Source organism: Capronia epimyces, assembly GCF_000585565.1.
Source record: "Capronia epimyces CBS 606.96 chromosome Unknown aczIQ-supercont1.3, whole genome shotgun sequence".
NCBI classification, from domain to species: Eukaryota; Fungi; Ascomycota; class Eurotiomycetes; order Chaetothyriales; family Herpotrichiellaceae; genus Capronia; species Capronia epimyces.
Window position 1 is genome coordinate 3,616,995 of NW_006912906.1, and position 18,909 is coordinate 3,635,903.

Consider the following 18,909-nt stretch of genomic DNA (forward strand, 5'->3'; position numbering starts at 1 on the left):
AGGCTCCTCAACAGGAACAGGCTCCTCAACAGGAACAGGCTCCTCAACAGGAACAGGCTCCTCAGCAGTAACAGGCTCCTCAGCAGTAACAGGCTCCTCAACAGGAACAGTCTCCTCAGCAGTAACAGGCTCCTCAGCAGTAACAGGCCCCTCATCAGCAACAGGCTCCTCATCAGCAACAGGCTCCTCAGCAGTAACAGGCTCCTCATCAGCAACAGGCTCCTCAGCAGCAACAGGCTCCTCAGCAGCAACAGGCTCCTCAATAGGAACAGCTTCCTCTTCAAACACGTCCGCGGGTGCTTCTTCAGGCAGCGACTCGGGTGGTGCTGGAGTCGGTTCCTCGACAGCAGGTTCTTCTTTAGTTGGGAGTCCCTGCACATACTCGTCGACAGCCGGTATCGCATCTAGAGGTTCCGCCCCGCCATTCGCCTCTGGGCTGACAATGCCAGGCTCCTGCTCCTCGACGTTGAACCCGTTCAAGGCAGGCTCCTCCCAACTTGGATAACAGTCTTCTTTGGCATATGGACAACCGTCCGCAAGGAATCCATTTTGATTGGTGAGCCCCTGGTGGTCATGGAACCGGCACACACCAGATAAGTAGTTCTGACGTTTCCAATCCGAAAGTGTGGCCTCGATATAGTCCACCCCGAGCTGGGAGTGTTTCACCATTGTGTGTCGCCACTCCTCCCTGATCGAGCCCTTGTCTTCCACGCTGGACCGAACCCGCCCCAGAGCTGCGCGGACAACTTCTCGCAGCGGACTGCCCGCCGGCGCCGCCTCATAGATGTCATCGACAGTCTGGGCCAGGAGCTCCCATTCCCCGCTCGCCAGGTTGGTGCGAATCATGTCTGTGACCTGGTTGCTCAATGCCGGAATTTGGTATTTCCACGCGAAGATCCCCAGGCGGACCACGTCATCGAACAATGCACCATGATCAATCTGTGGCTGGGGCGAGAATGTCCAGATGAAGAAATCCTCCATCGTCTGGACCTTGGTGTCAGGCAGCTGCAGCTTGACACGCCATGCTTTCCATTCTTTTACGCGGCCTTCCAGCATCTCCCGGAATTTTCGTGACCGGCGGCGGAGGAGCTCTTCAGGTACTAGGAATCGACTGAGGGGACCATCTTGTCCGCCCACGTACAGCTCAACCTGCTCACTCTGACACCATCTATTGCCATGTTAGTGCGAAAAAAGGACAACAGCCTCCGCTTGGTGGAGGGAGACTTGCTTTATAAAGAGGCTACGGTGCTGCGCCTCCATGAGTGACCCGTTAATCCAGCTGATCAAGGGTCAATACCACAGCTTTGTGGTCTGAAATGAGGAAGACATTGAGAGGGAGCTCGGTTCAAGGTGTAGCAGCACAAATACCATCTCTTTGGGTCTGCTCAATCTGCAGAGCCGCACTGGTTGATGCATTTGCACGCGTACAGGTCAAAGACGCACATCGTGATGCTTGTGCCGCTCAAAAGCGTGGCGCCATGTCAGTGGTCAACGCAGTGAGGCTGGTTTCGCTTCGCCCAAGGAGGGGTTCGTTTTGCATCCCGTTAGCTCGTGGGAATCCATGTCTGCGAGACTGCCTAAATAACAACGAACTTGAACATCCCGCTTTTTCGAGCCCGATTGAATCCTATCTGTTCAAGGGTCGGTTGGAATGGGCCCCCGAGCGCAGTAGAACGAGTCGAGTGGCAAGATTCCACCGCACCGCCGACAAGATTACATGGAAAGAAGATGCCTTTGTCCCTTCTCCTTGTATTGTCGGTTGTGTCTATTTCTATTTTGTTGCCAAATGGTAGTAGCTTTTGATCACTTCAATTGGCCCAGACACGAACGTAAAGAGACAGCAAATGTCCTCTGGAGGAGTGCAAGGATCGTGAAGACAGATTGGGCTTGGTGTCCCCTGGCATGCATTAGTACAATGTTTTGGCATGATATGGAGGACAGCACGGAATACTAGAATGTATGGCTGCCCAACATAAGGCGCCAATCTGAGTTCCCAAACGCAATCTATTCGTGTTGACGACAACTTGAACGCTTCGAACGGTGAGCGTGGCGTCCAGGCAACCACAGACTGCGAGTCTGTTTCTTAGGCCGGTCCAAGTGCTCTGAATTACTGGATCACTGATGGTGGGAACGAGAGAGGGAGCGGGAGAGGGAGCGACAGTCTCTTCCCTTCGCCGGGTTCATGTGGCCGCTCTACAGCCAGTCAGCCATCGGGTCAGCACACCAGGTTGACCACGCCATCCATCGATGATTGCTGGCGAGGCGAGCCCCGGGGCCCCCACGTCTTACCTGCAGCAGGCGTCGCTGGCTTTGCATGGAGGAAAGGCCACTCGCTATGTCCATGCCTGACGTGCTGAAGTCGGCCGGCGAGCTCTGTCTGACCCATCAACTCCAGCCTCCATGGAATCTGGCTAATAAGCCGGACGAGACTGCAGCGTGCCCGTCAATGTTTCGTTTGTACAAAGTAGCCTAAGCCTAAGCCTAAGCCTAAGCCTGCGCTCTGTTCTTCAGGCTCGGCGCAGTAGGCAGTAGGGGCCAGGCTTCGAGTCGGGCGATGCGGGAGGTGAGGTGCGTTGTCTCCTTTGTACCGATTCGTGCTGGAGTTCCTGGATACATCAAGACTCGAGTGTGCAGGCACATGGGAAAAGATGCCTATCATGGAAACTATGTAGAACACCAAGCGAGCAAGCCTCTATTGAGCTTAGGGGCTAAGGGGGTAAGGAGGCCTCTTAGCCCTAAGGTCTAGAGGGACGCCGGGCACTGGCAGGCCTCAGGCCGGGATCTCGGGCGCCTCTTGCATGAGATGGCCGGAAGGAAGGTGCAACGCATCTGATATGTTGATGGGATCTTACAGCATTGTGCACGGGTAGAGTATCGTACTCCGTATGTACTGTACATTAGGTACATAAGGGTGACAGCACTGAGCGGCCCTCCAATAAGAGATCTTGTTTTGATCTGGGTTCGGTTCTGCTATAATCTGGATCATGGGCAGATCTGGCCTACTGAGAGAAAAGAGAGAAGGAGAAACAAAGAAAAAGGAAGGCCATCGAAGTGACCAGCGTAACTAGCTGGATATATGTATGTAGATCCACGTTGATTTGACCCTTCCCGTCACTCGAGCCTGTCGTACTGTACTAGTACCGTCATAGGGGACAGCGATGAGGTTCTCGGAGTCCTTCAGCTTCTAGGACTTTGCTAGCCTTGGGGATGATGGGAAATAAAGCCATTCGAAAGCACTGTGACTCGATACGCACACTCACATTGGCACCAGGCCAACCATTTGCATGCCGTTTTCCAAGACGTGGCGTACACACTCAAAGAAGGCCACTTTCAGGAGAACCTTCGGGGAAAGCTGCGGCTCTTCTTCCTCGGCCGCTCTCTGCTTGCCTTTGTCCTGCCTCTCGTACTGCTCTGTGACTTCAGATGCACTTCCTCCCTCCACCTCGCCATCATCGACAGCTAGATCCACTCCTTCGTCTTCGGGCTCGCTAGGTTTCTTCGTCGCCTCAACCAGGTCAGGTTCATCCACCTGAAGGAGTTCCATTCCGTGCTCTAACTCTTCACCCTCGCTCTTGGATACTTCTGGAGACTTCTCCTCTTTGGTGTCTTCTTTTGCCGGGTCCTGTTCCTCGGGCCCCTGGGCAGATTGGTCCTCCTTTGCTTCTGCCTCCATGGGCTCCGTCTTGGCGGTTTGCTCTTGAGACTCTGCCTCCTGTTCGTTCTGCAGGAGATTCCCTTCGATTTCATTCTGAGTTCCGGTGTGTCCGTCGTCCATGGGCCCGTCCTGCTTTGGTGCATTTTGCGTTGCACCCTCCCCGGTCTGCGCTCCCTGTTCATCCTTGTGAGCTTGCTCTGGTTCGTCCTCGGTCGGAACCTCTCCCAGGCTAGGCACAGGCTTGCCTTGATCAGCCTCCGCCACACCCCATGCGTCTTCTATTTGTTCTTCGCCGAGGTCGCCGACCTCCTCTCCCTGCTGCATCGTTTCCACATCCCACACAGCAGGCAGGAGGTCAACCAGACGGAACAAATAGCTGAGAATGGTGGAAGACTCCAATGCGCGGAAAGAAGACTTCACAATTCCAGGGAATTGAACCAGCAATCGGAGCACGTCGACAAACGGCAGGTAGGCATCTTCCATAAACATCGAATAGTCGGCATTCATAAGGCTATCTCTGTCCACTGTGAATCCCCGTAGCTTCGATCGGACTTGATCCAGCCAGTATTGTAAAGTCAGGCCGGTGTACCCGTCGTAAGTGGCCATCTTCGCGAGATCGAAGACGACATTGTTGGCACGCTTGATAGATAAATCCTCGGTCATGAGGGCCATGATTCCCAAAGCATCTGCAACGTCTGAGGCATCTCCAGTTTGCAGCTCTGGAAAGTCGTCTGAGTGAGTCTGCAAGAATTCCAAAACAGCACTCTGACATTGGTCCAAGATATCACCTAGCAAAAGGCCGCCGGTGCCTGAATTGGGCGACAACCCCAGTGACTTGCCGAAGCTGACGTGCTGAAGTCGGCCGGCGAGCTCTGTCTGACCCATCAACTCCAATGCCTTGAAAACCTGTTGGAAATGTGAGTCCTGTTTCGCCGAGACAACATAGATCATCTTGTCGAAGGAGTATTTCCTGCTCCGTTCCAGAACCGCGGCGACGTCTCTCAGTAAATAGCTGGTTGTGCCGTTCCGATGCCGAACTATCGGCTTCCCAAGGCCTTTGAGTCCATGACCCTTGAAGTTGATGATCCAAGCCTCATCGCCTTCCTCCTCTACCCCTTTCTCTTTTAGAGCGGTCTCGACCTCGACGGTTGTCTCATGCCTGACTTCCGATTCGCCGGAATACTCATCGAAGTCAACGTTGAGACGGGCGTAGAGCTCGGCATACTTAGCGACACAGACCTTCCGGAACCGTTCCCAGAGAGCCACTGCATCTGGGTCGCCGTCTTCCATCTTCTTGAAGAATTCATCTCTCTCCTCGCCGATGGGTGCGTCTGGCTTCTCCACTCCGTCCACTTTGGCCGCTTCTTGCTCGGCCTTGAAGAGTTCTCCGATCTTGGTGTAGATGTCTAGCAAGTGTTTGAGCGGGTCCGCATCGAAGAGCTCCTCCGAGCCAAATCTAAACCATGCTACGGCCAACAGGCCGATGTTCTTGCCCCAGTCACCGAGAAAATTCATTCGGCATACATCCCATCCCATGCTTTCGTAGATGGAAGCAATGTATGCGCCGATGATGGTGCTGCGGAGGTGATTCCCGTCAAATTCCTGACCAAGGTTCGGAGACGAAAATTCCACCACGACTTTCTTGCGCCCAGCGTCCGGCTTCTCATGATCGCGGAACCCGCTGGACTCATCTTTCCCGTATGCAGATCCACGGTCAATAATGTAAGGCAGGACCACCTGCGCAAGGGTGCAGCTGTCGAAAAAGAACCGAAGATTGTATCCATCGCTGAACGGAGCGGCATAAAGCGGCGTGTCCGGGAACTAGAGGGCGGTAACCACGTATGTAAGACCGACACACACGGTGAAGCCGGGGGAAGTAAGGCAGATATAGGCTCACATTGTGCTGGAGGTCATCAGATAGAACTTTAGGGTCGATGTTCGGCAGCCGCAGCCGTGGCAGTACCACCACGAGGTCTCCCACGTCGTTAGCCCATTGAATGGACTCGTAGGCGATGGAAGGTTCGCATCCAGTGAGTTGGGTCAGCGTATCCGCAAGATACGACAGGTATATATCAACTGGACTATTTTGCGTATCAGCCAATGGGAACTGTGGAATTGGACTCTGCACTCCCACTCCTTCAAGCACAGCCTGAAGGCCATCGGACGACCGTGTCGACATGGCGGCCGTGTCGATGTGCGCCCGAAAAAGGCATGTACATGGACAGGAGCGAGACTCGGGAGAGGAGGTCTTTGAACTCTTATTGATGCTTCTGCCTCCCGGCTATCATGATAACACAGATGATCTATAAATCAGGGCGACGAATCAGCTCGGACGCCCATTTAGGCGGGGTCGGGCATGAATGATCACCAAGGAAGTCACACCGTCCTGCTGGTGACAGCGCATTGCCGGTCTGTCGGCGGGAGAACCTGCTGTTCTGCCATTGCACAGCTTGCAGGGGTTTCACCAAGACTATCCACGCACCTAGGGTCCAAACATGCTCCTGGAGAACTCCCAGCCTCCTGGTCGGGAGTCAGCGGTACATCCAGCCTTAAATCGACATGGCCGCAAATGATGGCCGAAGCAATCCACGTAGCCTCCTCTTCTTGCTATGTCCGATGTTCAGAACTTGCTGTTACCCGCTGGGCGAGTTGGTGAGAAATTTGGCAGCGCCGACCGGAGACTTCAACCATTGTTGTATAGGTTGGCGCGAGCACAGAGCGTCGCCAATCCGTGTTTTTCTGTCCGACGCATATAGCTTTACATCGAGCAAGGGGCCTAAGCGGGCTTCCAGAGTAAATTATCGGTGGCCATCACTCCTCAAATGCAGAAGGATTGACCGGTACCTCACTGTCAACCATCCTGCATTCGAGGGGACTCCGTTAGGATCGCCGATGGGTTCTCAACCGGAATTGAAGAAGCAATGATTGTCTGGCTCATGCAATCATATCAGAGCTTCAATTGTTCCCTGGTTTCCTGGATTCCGCCGGCGTCTCAGGTTCCACGGGGGTCTCAGGTTCAACTGTCGGACAAGCAATACCTCCGTGGTCGCTGCCTTCAGCTTCCTTCCAACAAATCCAATTCTGGTGACCACCTTGGCTGGTTGAAGGTGGATAGAATGCGCAAAGGCGAATAATACGAGAAGGATGATAAAAAAGGACGGCGAACTTTGCGGAATAAAAGGAGGCAGCACCTTCTTATCCATGGAGAAGATGGCTGCTGTTAATCCGAGAGGAGTGACATATTTCTGCGATCGATTTCAGCCCGCGCCTCTTACACACTTGAAGTTGGGAACGTACCATCATGACTTCTGCCATTCCCTTATTAGCCTGTGCCAGCCTCCCTTGACGATTATTGTTGTCGGTGTCAAGCTGCACTCGTCCGGGGAATGATCAGCAATGTTCAGACGAACGGCTCAGGGACATTGTCGGACGGGGGTAAGGTAGTCGGAGCTCATATACTCACACGCTTGGCGGTGACCTCACAGCGTTTTTCCATGGCTTTGAAATTCCTCTTCAGCAATTCCAAGTCACGCACTATCTTTAGAATCTCGTGGAGGTTCTCAGCACCACACCCAGATTCATCGAGATCATGGAAAATGCGGGCGTGGTCCGACTTAAAATCCCTATAGGCATCAACAGTTTTGGCAATGTCATCGGACAGTTGCGTTGACAGGTCTCTGATTTCTTGGACCCAATGCGAGAATCTTTGAAGATTTCTGTCGCGATTGCCGGCTTCTTGGGTGGGGTGGCGTCCTCTCAATTCCGATAAGTCTGAGCGGTATCGCTATTCCAAAAGTCAATGACGCTCAATAGCGGCTGAAGACGGTGGATTGAGGGGAAGGCTTTATCTAACCCCTCTATCATCCATATAATAATAGGTTGTCTGCGCGAACGGATCTCCAAGCTAAACAAATGCGCGTTCCTCGAGTGTTGTGGGTCAAATTTAGATGGGACATAGCACTCACACGCTCATAGATCCTTTTGCTCTTTTTCAGTCTGGCTTCAATCTGGAGCCAGTGGCGTTTGACTTGTTTGGTGCGGGTTAGGAGGGCGGCCAAGAAGTACTCCCGCGGTTTCCTGGGTGAAAAGTTTAAGTCGGAGTCGTCGCCTAATAGAGGATCCACGGGCATGCCATCCTGGCCTAGACTGTCATAGTAAGCGTCCCGTACGCTATGCTTGCTGTCTGGTGGCTCGAAGTAATTGTCCTCGAAACAAACAGCATCCCAGGCGTGTTCGTTTGACCCTACTACAATCAAAGTGACGTGGCTCTCATAAATGTATTCGCGAGTTGGTCCATCCTCCCAGTTGAGAAAACTGACGTCTTTGTAATTTCTCAGAGGCTCACCATCCAGACCACGCCGCGGATCCTCATGCGGGTTTTGCGACTGCTTCCACACTGGAAATGGGAGGTGCAACTCCAGCCGAAATACAGGCCAAGGTTGAGCCTAATTCATTAGCATTGCAGAATCGCAATCCGGGAGTAACAGATGGTCATACTGGGATTGTCACGCCCACAAACGGCTCTGAGGCCAGGTAGCGGTCAAGGGCATCGCGAAAAGCGCTCTTCTCGACGTAAGAAGCGGTGCCAATGAGAGCATAGGCAACCCATGGATCCAGATTTTGGACAAATCTGCAAGTAATCACATTAGGCCAAGACACCAGTGGGTGAGTCTGTCACATACATCTTTAGACAGTCAGAATCTGGCTCAACCGCCTCATCTGCAGGAGTGTCAGGAGCGTCGGGATCGTGAGGATCGTCGGTTGAGCATGAGGTAGATCTCAGGGAAGGGCGCAGGCTCAAGTCGGCGCTGGTGGGAGAGGACTTCAAGTTTAGGGCCGCTTGCGCCTCAGTCTTGGCTTCGAGTTCAAGTTGCAGAAGTTGCAGTTGCAGTTGCAGCTCTGGTTGCAGTTGCAGCTGTGGTTGCTCAGGCTGTGGCTCGACTGCGGAAGCGGATGCATGTGCCGCGGCGGCCCGTCCGTGATTGCCAGGGCTAACCCTTTCGGGTTGATAATCAGAACCACTACTGCCACCACTGCCGCCCTGCCCAATTGGAAAGCGCTGCCAATAATGTCAACGGAGATCTTGGGCTCCAACTCCAGCTCCAGCTTGAGCTTGTTCACCCGCAGCCAGCTGGAGCAGACTGGGAGGTATCAGCCTGACTTACTCTTTTCCTCAGCTTGTAAAGACCGTGTGCTGTCAAAAGACCCTCGTTGGGCCTCGAGCGCTGGAACCCGTCCCTGAATCTGCTCTCATCAACCCAGGCTACCTCGGGCAGCTCCTGTCTACTCCATGTCTCTGCACGCAACGCATTCATATCTACGCCATGAAGGAAATTGAGGAGTCTGTCGGTTTGAGGCATACAGCTGTCCACCTCATCGGGGCCCTGGAGGAAGTCGAAAATCGCACTCTCGTCTTCATTTCGATCCCCCTTTACTTCTCCGTTTTGCCTCCTCATCTCGGCTCTTAACTCAATCCAAGGCACCTCGTTGTCATTGTTCACCCAGTCGCTAGATCTCGTGTTCTCCGTGAACCTCGGACTCCATTGGAGAGGCAGCCTCTTTGACACAATGCGTGACTTTCGAACATCTTCCCAACCCGCTTCCTCGTCTTCCTCCTCGCTGCGATATTCCATCATGTCAGATATGTCAAGATGCTCCGAGAGGAGAGCTGGAATCAAGAACAGATGAAGTGAACGACTGCAAAGGCCCTCGAGGTCGACTGCACCGGGAGACACACGCGCAGGACAGTGAGAAGGGAGCCCCAGAGGGCTAGGGGTCCACAAGTATAAATGGACGGCTATAATCAGTCTGCCCAAGGGGCTTGTGTTGCGGCAGGCTTCAGATTTTAGCAAACAAGAAGGACATGGACTGCCATCGCAGTCCTTGGAAGTATAATATGTACAGAGCAAGCCACACAGGGCAGCCTCACAGACTTTTGGATAGTAGATCGGGCGCATGCGGCGGGCTTTCATGTTCTATTTCAGCCGCTCTGTCTTGCATGTCTGGCACCTTGTTTGGCCGCATTTAGGGCACTTTTGGCTCCTGATTGGAATGTTAGAACGTGTACAGCGACACTAGTCCTCTCGTCAGCGTCGGTCGAGCAAAGAAGAGTCTGCGGAGCACCCACACACGTCCAAAGGAACACCGCTGGCTTTCTCGGGGCTGGTTTTGGGGGCTATTCGACACATCCAAATCAGTCACGCGCACTCTCCGTTGCTGCCCAAGAAATGAAGCGGACATCCCGCCCTGAAGCGGGAAGCCCCTATCCCTCTGACTGGAGTGGCTACTCACCATAGATGTTTCCGTCAAAGATCGTGCCCAAATGGATGGCACTTGTCACTCGGCGACGCGCGCAGGAGGCTAGGAGGATGCAAGGCAAACACGAGGAACGACTGATACTGGTCAGCAATTAGCGTTCATCCAAACCCAACGAATCGTATACACCCACCCCAGAGCAAAATATTTCACCGAACTTTGAAGAAGACGACGGGGAGAGATCGAAACAGAACCCCTAGACAAGGCATGTTGTGGTGGCCCTAGCACCTTCTAAGGTAATCGACTTCGAGTGGCGCCCCCTATCTTTCTCGAACGCTCCGCCATAAAGAGAGAAGCGACACAGAGAACCGACGTGCACAAGGCTGTTGTGTAAGTGCATGTATCCGTACCTTGGAAGGTCAGACAACGATCCCTGCCTTACCTCCCGTGTGTTCCCACCTCCCCCCGACCCTAGCGCCGGAAAGAAAAAGCGAGTTTCATAGAAAAAGGAGCGATCGTCTGACATTTATATCATATGTCGAGTGTTGACTATAAAATAGAGAGAGGCTACAGACAGTGCACCTAAGAGAAGCACCAGCAACATATTCATCGCGCCGAGAGGCCTCGATATTGCTCCTGATCCATATGTATACTGGTGATGCTACCTTAGGTACTAAGTCAGCTAGCTTCCGTACCCCATAGGCACCACCTTATGATTGCACCGCTAAGGGTGCCGGTCCGGGCAACACAGCATACGGCACAGATGGATGCAAGTCATATAATTATATCTACCTTAAGGTATTCATGCAGCGCAGGGGTCGGGCAACAAGCTTAGAGAGAGTCGTCGCCTGTCCAAACCAGAGAATGCGTTGCCTAGGCCTGGATGCCTTTAAGGTCGCCTGGGGCGCACCTCATCACTAGCCCCTAAGCCCCTAAGCCTTAAGCCTCAGGTACGTACGTATTCTGTATTCCGTAGACATACGCTGGTGCACTAATTGATACCTACTCCGTACCAGTCAACGCTCCCACCTGTGAATCATTCGGCAGGCCATTTGCAATTGGGGCCGCAGTTGGCTCGCACTCGAATGTAGGGGTAGGGATCATGTATGGAACCGCCACATTATGCCATATGCCGTCAACATGGGAGACATGCACGACTTTTGGTGGAGGCCGCCGTCAGAGGAGAGGAGGCAAGCCCCCAAGATCTAGCGTTAAGCTCGACATCGTTAAGAAATTGGCCAGAAGTTTGTGTGAACGAAGAATTCATTGGGTCAGAGAACAGCCTTTATGTCACAGATTCCATGATCTCAGGTGAGGCAGAGAAGTCTGCGGTGTGACTGTCGGTCCCGCAAACGTGATGGTCAGCTGGACTAGGTGTTTGGTGCCGGCCAACGAAGTGAACCATCTTTCCGCACTCTTTTCGAAAATAGTATCTAATCAGCTTCACCGCAATATTGTACCTGAGAAATATTCGCGCAAGCTTGAGCCAGATCCACAATCGACTGCCTATTGCCCCGACACAATCACAACGGTGAGGATCAACGATTGTCGACAACGTGCAATATCCAAGCAACGGCCATGACTTGAAGGTGCTTCTGCGAGATTTGTCTGATGCCATGTTAGACCTCGTTGCATACAAAGGCGTCTGGTGCTCGAGTGGCACAGCGTGTTGGCTTGAAGCACAAAGTGCCGACCGACCTAAGTGCGGTGATACCGGGTTGCAGAGAAGATGCACCAAACCACCAGACTGAGGAACACTGTGTCGAGATGGAACTCCCTTTTGATACGCGAGCGTAAGGCATGACAAACCCCTTTCACAGGCGTTTAACGTAGAACTGTTGGTGGAGCACAGCCTTGGTCGTGAGAGGGCGTCAGATGAGGGCGCAAGAGCTCGTGAATCGCTGTGAAGTATGTTGAGCAGCGTTGTATTGTGGCAGGTCTGTGGATTCTTCGGCTTGAGAGAAATACAGATCAGAAGTACAGATCCTCATACACGTGGTTGAACAGGTCCATAAAGGGGGTGAAATTTTCCCAGGACTAGAATTGAGTGTCATGAAGAGCACTGCATCGAGCGCTCCGCCGCGCCGACCTAAAGGAAACAAATTCGAGGGACTCATCTCTGTGCGATTGGGGCAGCATCTTAACACGATGCTTGTTGACGATATGAGATAATAGAAACCACCTTTGCGTTACTGCAGCATCAGGCGGTGTCTCGGAGTGTGCTTCTCCACAGTATTGATCTGCAGTTCGTTTCCGAAGACTCGTGTCGAGATTCCCACCCGTCTGTATCATCATGATTCGATCTTTGCTAGGTCAGTACTCGTAGCAAGGGTGTATTCCGGCAAGGGCTGGCCTTTGTGTCACGAGCTCTGACAATATGGGGCAGAATTTGACTGTTTTGGTCCAGATTGGAAGGTGACATTAGTGTGAAGTCTGCAGGAGAAGCTTGAGTGGCCATAAAACCAGTAGAAAGTATGGCAGCTTGTGACTAGGACTCTGCATCATGGTGGCCCCGCCCTGTCATACCGCGCCATGCCACAAGTTATCGTGTTTTCAAATGTTTTGAAGGGAGCGGCTGGATTGCATATACGGTCACACTCCGTCTTGCCATCACATGGTATATTGCAATTGCGTGAGTCTCTCCAATGCCACGGCCGCAGTGTTACGAGAGCTTCTGTGTTCAAGTGACTGAGTCCTCTGAATCCTCTGAATCCTCGTCGACTTGCTTTTCCATCACACGTTTCCACTCTTCCATCATGTTCTTCATCTCGCTTGGCGCCATGCTCGCGTCGACAACCTCTTTCGGCAGCTTATGAGCGCTGTACTTCGTGGTTGCGAATTGATACGCCTCGGGGTCATCGCGTTGCACAAGTCGAAATTCAGGATCAAAGATAGTATCCTTTTCTGGCTCAGGGATTTGTAGTATCTCGAGCCACGAAAATAATAAAGGGTCTGTCCTTGGGGCCCACGGATTGATGTCTATGAGCCAAACCCGATCATGTGGTGGAGGTATGTAGACATCGAACACAAAATTCGCGTCCGGAAAGTCTGATAGGCGCTCTAGAAAATCCTGGATTTTGGCCTTAAACGACTGTCTCAGCTCGAAAAGAAACTCAAAATAGTTCATCTCACGTTGACTGATGGCAATAAGTTTCCTCTTCCGTACGAAACAACGAAACTCTAATGATGGATTGAGGTTGAAAGACTTCCGCAGTACAAGGTGGTACGGGATCTCAGCCTGATCGATGCAACCGTCGAAGGCCTGTTCCAAGTCGTGAGTGACGAAGTCACTAGATTTCAAAAGGAGGTAAATGTCGTTCGGAGTCCGACACTCCATGTCGTTTGTGGTCGCCATCCATGTTGCATCCTTTGGGGCAGACCAGTTCAGTTTAGGGACGACTTTTCCTCCAAGTTCGTAAATGGTTGACCGAATCCGCTCGTGGATATCCGACCACGGTTCTGACGGGTCTTCTTCTTCCTCGTCTTCGAAGCCGCTATCCGCATCATTTGGACTGTTGTCTGGAGGCAACAAGATGCCATCAGCTCGGAGGTACTCCAGGAATGGTGGCGATAATGGAATCAGTCTGGCCTTCGGTGTCAAAGGCCTAAAAAGTGGGTGCCACGAATGAAACGAACAGTTCAGAATATGCGCGGCAGTGACCGGCGGGAAAGGTAGAGTTGTGATGGTCTCAGAGCCCTCGTCAGACATATTGGTTCGATTTTGAGCAATCTAGAAATTCATGAGGCAGTTGGCGTGAGGAAATATTCGTTCCTCAGAGAGCAAGTGATGACTCAAGTTTGCTCGTGGAATCTTCTGGTCCAGTTGTTGAAGTTCAACCACACTGCTGATTAAACAAGGTGTTTCATCCTGCGTTGTCAGCGGGGGAGATCTCAGCAATGAGGATAATCACTGCTGTTTGGACCCAGCAATGCGTTCTAGTGTTGTCAACTCCTTTTTAGAGAAGGCAAAGTTGGGCCACGCCTGTTCTCGAACGGACGAATCTAGTCACGTGCTATGACATATGTCACGTGACTGTCCGAGAACTCTTCCAGACCTCAACGAGAACACCCCTAACCTCGCCACAGTTTAGGAATGTAAGATGTTGTAATATACTACTCTCTCTTGAATGCCACAGGAGAGGAATCTACGTAGCATGCCTCCCTGAAGATGGTGCAGATCCCGGAAAACGTCAATTCGATCACCTGCAAAATGCATCTCTTTCGTCACGAGCAACAGAAATTTCCCCTTGCGCCATTCCGACAAGCTTAATTGGACGAAGAGTCAACTCCGCGCCCACTGCGCCAGCTGCACCTGTTTTTTCTTCTCCCACCAATCTTCTGCAGTTCCATCTCCACACCTCGTGCTGCAGAGAAAAGAATTTCGTGCAGAAAGCCTTGCTTCTAGTTCCTCTTCCGCCTCCAGCGCACTAAAGAGGTTCCTTTTCATTGCTGCTGCTGCTTCTGAAGAGTCGCTATCGCGTTCATGTGCTTCCCAAGCATCTTCACCTCTCAGGTAAATATCTGCTCCGCGCCCGCCCACTGATAAGCACCTCTTTTCTCGTTTGACGCCAGGAAAAACGTCATCGGAGTCATTGTTTGGACATCTGCTAATTCATGGATTGATAGGATTACATTAGTGGTACCTATTGACTCTCCTCCACGCTCCCGATTTGTTTTCTAACCCTTACGATAGATCATTTGTGGAAAGCTCAAGCAAACTAGCGGTCTGGAGGAAACAGGATAGACATACCAATCCAAAATGTTTTCTCAAGCTTTGAGGCCGACGACCCTCTTGCCCAAGGCAACCAAGACCTTGTCGAACACTTCGAAGGCCTTGCGAGCTCGACCTCTGGCAACGGTCTCGAACAATACCCCCCGAGAGCAGCAACTGCCTCTACACAAGAAATATCGACACACTACTCCCTCCTTCGAGCCGGCCACATTCACTATTCGGAATGGTCCCATATTTCAAGGCACTTCTTTCGGTGCGCGAAGCAATATTTCAGGAGAGGCTGTCTTCACAACATCCCTGGTTGGCTATCCTGAGTCACTCACCGACCCCTCCTACCGGGGCCAGATTCTGGTCTTTACTCAACCTCTCATCGGTAACTACGGTGTCCCGTCGAATGTTCGAGACGAATATGGCCTCTTCAAATATTTTGAAAGCCCTCATATCCAGGCTGTGGGTGTGGTAGTGGCGGATGTTGCAGCAAGATACTCTCATTGGACTGCGGTCGAAAGCCTGAGCGAGTGGTGTGCTAGGGAAGGTGTCCCAGCTATCACCGGGGTCGACACCCGCGCTATCGTTACCTACCTGCGAGAAGAAGGCTCCAGTCTTGCCCGAATAACCATTGGAGAAGAATACGACCAGGATCAGGATGAGGCGTTCGTTGATCCGGAGCAAATCAATCTTGTCCGCAAAGTCAGCACCAAGGCGCCATTTCATGTCAGCGCTCCTTCTCCAACTGCCCACGTTGCTGTCATCGACTGCGGTGTCAAGGAGAATATCCTCCGTAGTCTGGTCAGTCGAGGTGCCAGCGTCACCGCCTTTCCTTTCGACTATCCCATTCACAAGGTTGCTCACCACTTCGATGGTGTGTTCATCTCCAACGGTCCCGGTGACCCAACTCATTGCCAGGACACTGTCTACCATCTTCGGAAGTTGATGGAGACCTCCCAAGTCCCGATCATGGGTATCTGCCTGGGCCACCAGCTTTTGGCCCTTGCTGCTGGGGCCCGAACCATTAAGCTTAAGTATGGTAACCGAGCCCACAATATCCCTGCCTTGGATCTCACAACAGGAAAATGCCATATCACGAGTCAGAATCATGGCTATGCGGTTGATGTTTCCACCCTACCCCCGGACTGGAAACCTTACTTCATTAACTTGAACGACAATTCCAATGAAGGTTAGCCAGAACACTCTTTCATTCCCGATCAAATGACAATTACTTACGTCTTTTATAAAGGTCTGATCCATGCATCTCGGCCGATCTTCTCTACCCAATTCCATCCCGAGGCCAAGGGAGGTCCGCTTGATTCTTCTTACTTGTTCGACATGTACCTGGACAACGTGCAGAAATATAAGCAGAGTCAGTCCGCTTTCCAACCCCAACGAGAGAGCAGTCCTAGTCCATTGCTGGTGGATCTGTTGGCCAAGGAGAGGGTGGGCGTTGAGCTGACCCAAGGGATCCGAAACATGATGGCCTCTAAGAGCCAAGAGAGCACAGAGCCTGAGAGGGTCTACGCTGCTGGTGCTGCATGATGGGACGGAGATATGGGCTTTAGATGGGCGCAATTCAGGATGAACAATGATTATCTCCAACGAACTGTCCTGCTTTTACATCGTTACCATTATGGATGTTCAAGTTTGTCGATTAATGGCTGGAAGAATATAACGTGATGATGCAGAAAACCCGTGCGCTAAGCTCCACTCGGTGTCTCTCTTGTCTGAAGTATGTTAAGGATCGTTGTCGTTGCGGCGATTACAAAGATCTGCTACCTTTTGTATACCAACTAACATGCTATTCCCCGAATAATAGGTCATCTGGTAGAGCCTGGAGGAAACACACACCCTCCGTTGTTCAGCCCAGTGGACTTACTGTATGACTCTTCCTGTGATGATGAATCGTGCTGCCTGAGCAGGTTGGTGCCTGTAGGATGTAGCATTGACCCGCTGGCCTGAACAGGTATGAGACAAGTGAGGACCAATCCGTAAAGCGAGAACGGCCGTTCGGAACATCCAAGCAAGCGTCCAGCCAGACGCGAGATCACACAGGTGGTATTATTGCGGGTGATCCCCGTATAGCAATATCTACAGTAGCGTTGACTGAAGGTCCAGATTTCTGGGAATAAAGTGCTGGAATATCGAGTGCTTTCAAGCGGTCCCTAACCGGCTGAGGGCCACCCTAGCCTTTCGTGACAGGATGTTGTAGCGTTGAGGCAGTTCTTTTTGGCTTGGACACCAAAAGGTATGCTCCGAGATACCTCTTCACCTTAGAGTTTCATCTAATGATGACCTACTGGAAATGTAGTCCGGCCAAGTGGGTGCACTAAGACTGCGCCGGAGAGAAACAGCTCGCATAGCTCTGCAGGGGATTGCTTCGCAGGGCCATAGAACAGGGGGAAATTGGTTGAGCAACAACATTGACTTTGCAGGTACTCCTGCCTCGACCTGTAGCTCAGCTCTAACCCAGCGCTGCGCCTCAAAAGAGTGGATAAATTAGGGAGGGTTATGCTAAGTCCATCAATCATAATAGCAAACAATGGTTGACATCCATAGGCCTTCTTAAGCCATGGTGGTTGAAGCTGGTTGCTGCTAGTTGCAGAGGACAATTCTTTGCCATCGACCTCTTGCCAACAACGTATCTGCTATGGAGGATTGACTCGTGTCGATGTCGAACTATAGGTCCACTGCCCACCCCTGTCAGCGTAGCGAGGAATAACCATACGGGTGACTGTGTGGGTTTGATGTTCGAAGGCGTGGTTTGCAACCATGGCTAAACTAGGGAAATTGATCAACCCAAAACAGCTAACGGGAATATTAAGAGACAACACTCCAAGCCGAGGAGTATTCTTCGTCGTATCTTTGGCTCCCATGAACATGATTAGTTGTCTCTGCAGAATATGTGATATGTGGGTATTGGACATCGGTTCCTGAACACACCGGAAGTTGGGATTCCTTAGTACTTGTGGATCGTGGAAGCTGTCTTAATTTGATCAACAGGAGAGATCAACAGATTATCAACACGTGAAACAACGACGGGGATCACCGGAGGCCTGACAGGACAGTTCCTCTACGAACCTGCCGGCCTGATCGGCTTCCATGTGAAAGATGCATGAATTCACGTGGGTTCCTGCACATATGCTTAACATAGATCTTCGTCGAATTGATGCCTCGGTTAAGACCAGCGTCTGTTAACAAATTGGAGAATGAAAGTCGAGGCAACCTTGTATTGTTCTCAGATGGTTCAACCACGGTCTTGCACGACCGTCTACTATCTGAACAGCTTGTGTGTCTCCTGGGGAGAGACAGGCGGCTTCCTTCCCGCTGCTTCTTTTCCGGCTTAGCGAAGCTTGCTGGCTGACAACAAATAGGGACAGTTATTGGTAGAAGTTGCAGGATGAGTCTCTGGCAGCCCTTGAGCGGCGTTGACGGCACCGCTTCATCATGGTCTTGTGGCAAGCGAGAGTAGAATTGAAGGCATGTCAGCTCTCCTCGACTCGACTTGACTCAAGGTAGTACATAAGTTAGGGTTGTTCGGATAGATAGCCGAAGGAAGGCCATTGGACAAAAGGTTGTAGGTGTTGTCGAAGCGGAGGACAACTATGACAAAATTGAAAAGGATCAGCGCTCAGGTTTGCGGCTAAAGGTCACTGCAGGTGAGCGCAGGGACAGGGGTAGTCGAAGGAAGGAGAGCTAAGGATTTTGACGTCGGGGAAGGAGACTCGTGTATGCAAGCTCTTTATCTGTCAAAGTATGACCCTCCAGAGGCAAATGATGACGGCAAGCCTGCAAGATCATGGCTTTGGAGAAGAGAGAGACGTCGACCGGCAGAAGTGAGGCTTGGATGGCGAACAAGGAGTTGCTCGTGTGTATGGATATTACTCCAGACTCCGGCTAAAGTCATGGTCCTGCTCATGTTCCATTAGCGCAGGTAAGATGTACGGAGAAGAGAAGGAGAACAGAAGGGATCGGATCGGGATTAGGAGAGACGAGAGACGATGGACAGGTGGCAGAGCACCTGCGCCAACAAGCATGGCCAACTCGGCAACAGCGCTCTGAAAGCAGCGTCAACCTCAACCCGACCATCGAGGTCAACACTCAACGCCAACGCCAACACCAACGCCAACGCCAGCATCTGCCAGAGTGGTTCACTAGGTATGGAGCACTGCGTCACTAACCATGAACCATTACTCATTATGCAGTATTCAACATTATCGACCATTATCCTTCAATCCACTTATACGCGCTTCTCTCTATCTCTCGTCCGCCCTCC

The 18,909-nt window shown here is 51.9% G+C and overlaps 5 protein-coding genes across 5 annotated transcripts in view; 1 reads left to right on the forward strand and 4 right to left on the reverse strand.

The window, feature by feature from the left end:
* A1O3_04559 (uncharacterized protein) overlaps nucleotides 1–1,056 on the reverse strand; it is a gene marked incomplete at both ends in the record, with an annotated part of 1,476 nt that extends 420 nt beyond the window's left edge. The window contains one exon of the mRNA XM_007734687.1: nucleotides 13–1,056. Within this exon, the coding sequence (XP_007732877.1) occupies nucleotides 13–1,056 (1,044 nt within the window). The remainder of the gene's footprint in view (nucleotides 1–12) is intronic.
* A 2,200-nt stretch (nucleotides 1,057–3,256) lies between these two features.
* Nucleotides 3,257–5,834, reverse strand: A1O3_04560 (uncharacterized protein; the record flags this gene model as incomplete). Its single annotated transcript, XM_007734688.1, has 2 exons — nucleotides 3,257–5,476; nucleotides 5,553–5,834. 2 exons carry the CDS (start codon nucleotides 5,832–5,834, stop codon nucleotides 3,257–3,259), a joined length of 2,502 nt encoding a protein of 833 aa, XP_007732878.1.
* A 763-nt stretch (nucleotides 5,835–6,597) lies between these two features.
* A1O3_04561 (uncharacterized protein) lies at nucleotides 6,598–9,288 on the reverse strand (the record flags this gene model as incomplete). The annotated part of the gene is made up of 7 exons (XM_007734689.1): nucleotides 6,598–6,900; nucleotides 6,953–7,024; nucleotides 7,119–7,439; nucleotides 7,621–8,100; nucleotides 8,153–8,285; nucleotides 8,338–8,714; nucleotides 8,821–9,288. 7 exons carry the CDS (start codon nucleotides 9,286–9,288, stop codon nucleotides 6,598–6,600), a joined length of 2,154 nt encoding a protein of 717 aa, XP_007732879.1.
* A 3,302-nt stretch (nucleotides 9,289–12,590) lies between these two features.
* A1O3_04562 (cell division cycle protein 123) lies at nucleotides 12,591–13,619 on the reverse strand (the record flags this gene model as incomplete). Its single annotated transcript, XM_007734690.1, has 1 exon — nucleotides 12,591–13,619. One exon carries the CDS (start codon nucleotides 13,617–13,619, stop codon nucleotides 12,591–12,593), a length of 1,029 nt encoding a protein of 342 aa, XP_007732880.1.
* A 1,050-nt stretch (nucleotides 13,620–14,669) lies between these two features.
* A1O3_04563 (carbamoyl-phosphate synthase arginine-specific small chain) lies at nucleotides 14,670–16,175 on the forward strand (the record flags this gene model as incomplete). The annotated part of the gene is made up of 2 exons (XM_007734691.1): nucleotides 14,670–15,819; nucleotides 15,880–16,175. 2 exons carry the CDS (start codon nucleotides 14,670–14,672, stop codon nucleotides 16,173–16,175), a joined length of 1,446 nt encoding a protein of 481 aa, XP_007732881.1.
* Between the last annotated feature and the right edge of the window lie 2,734 nt (nucleotides 16,176–18,909).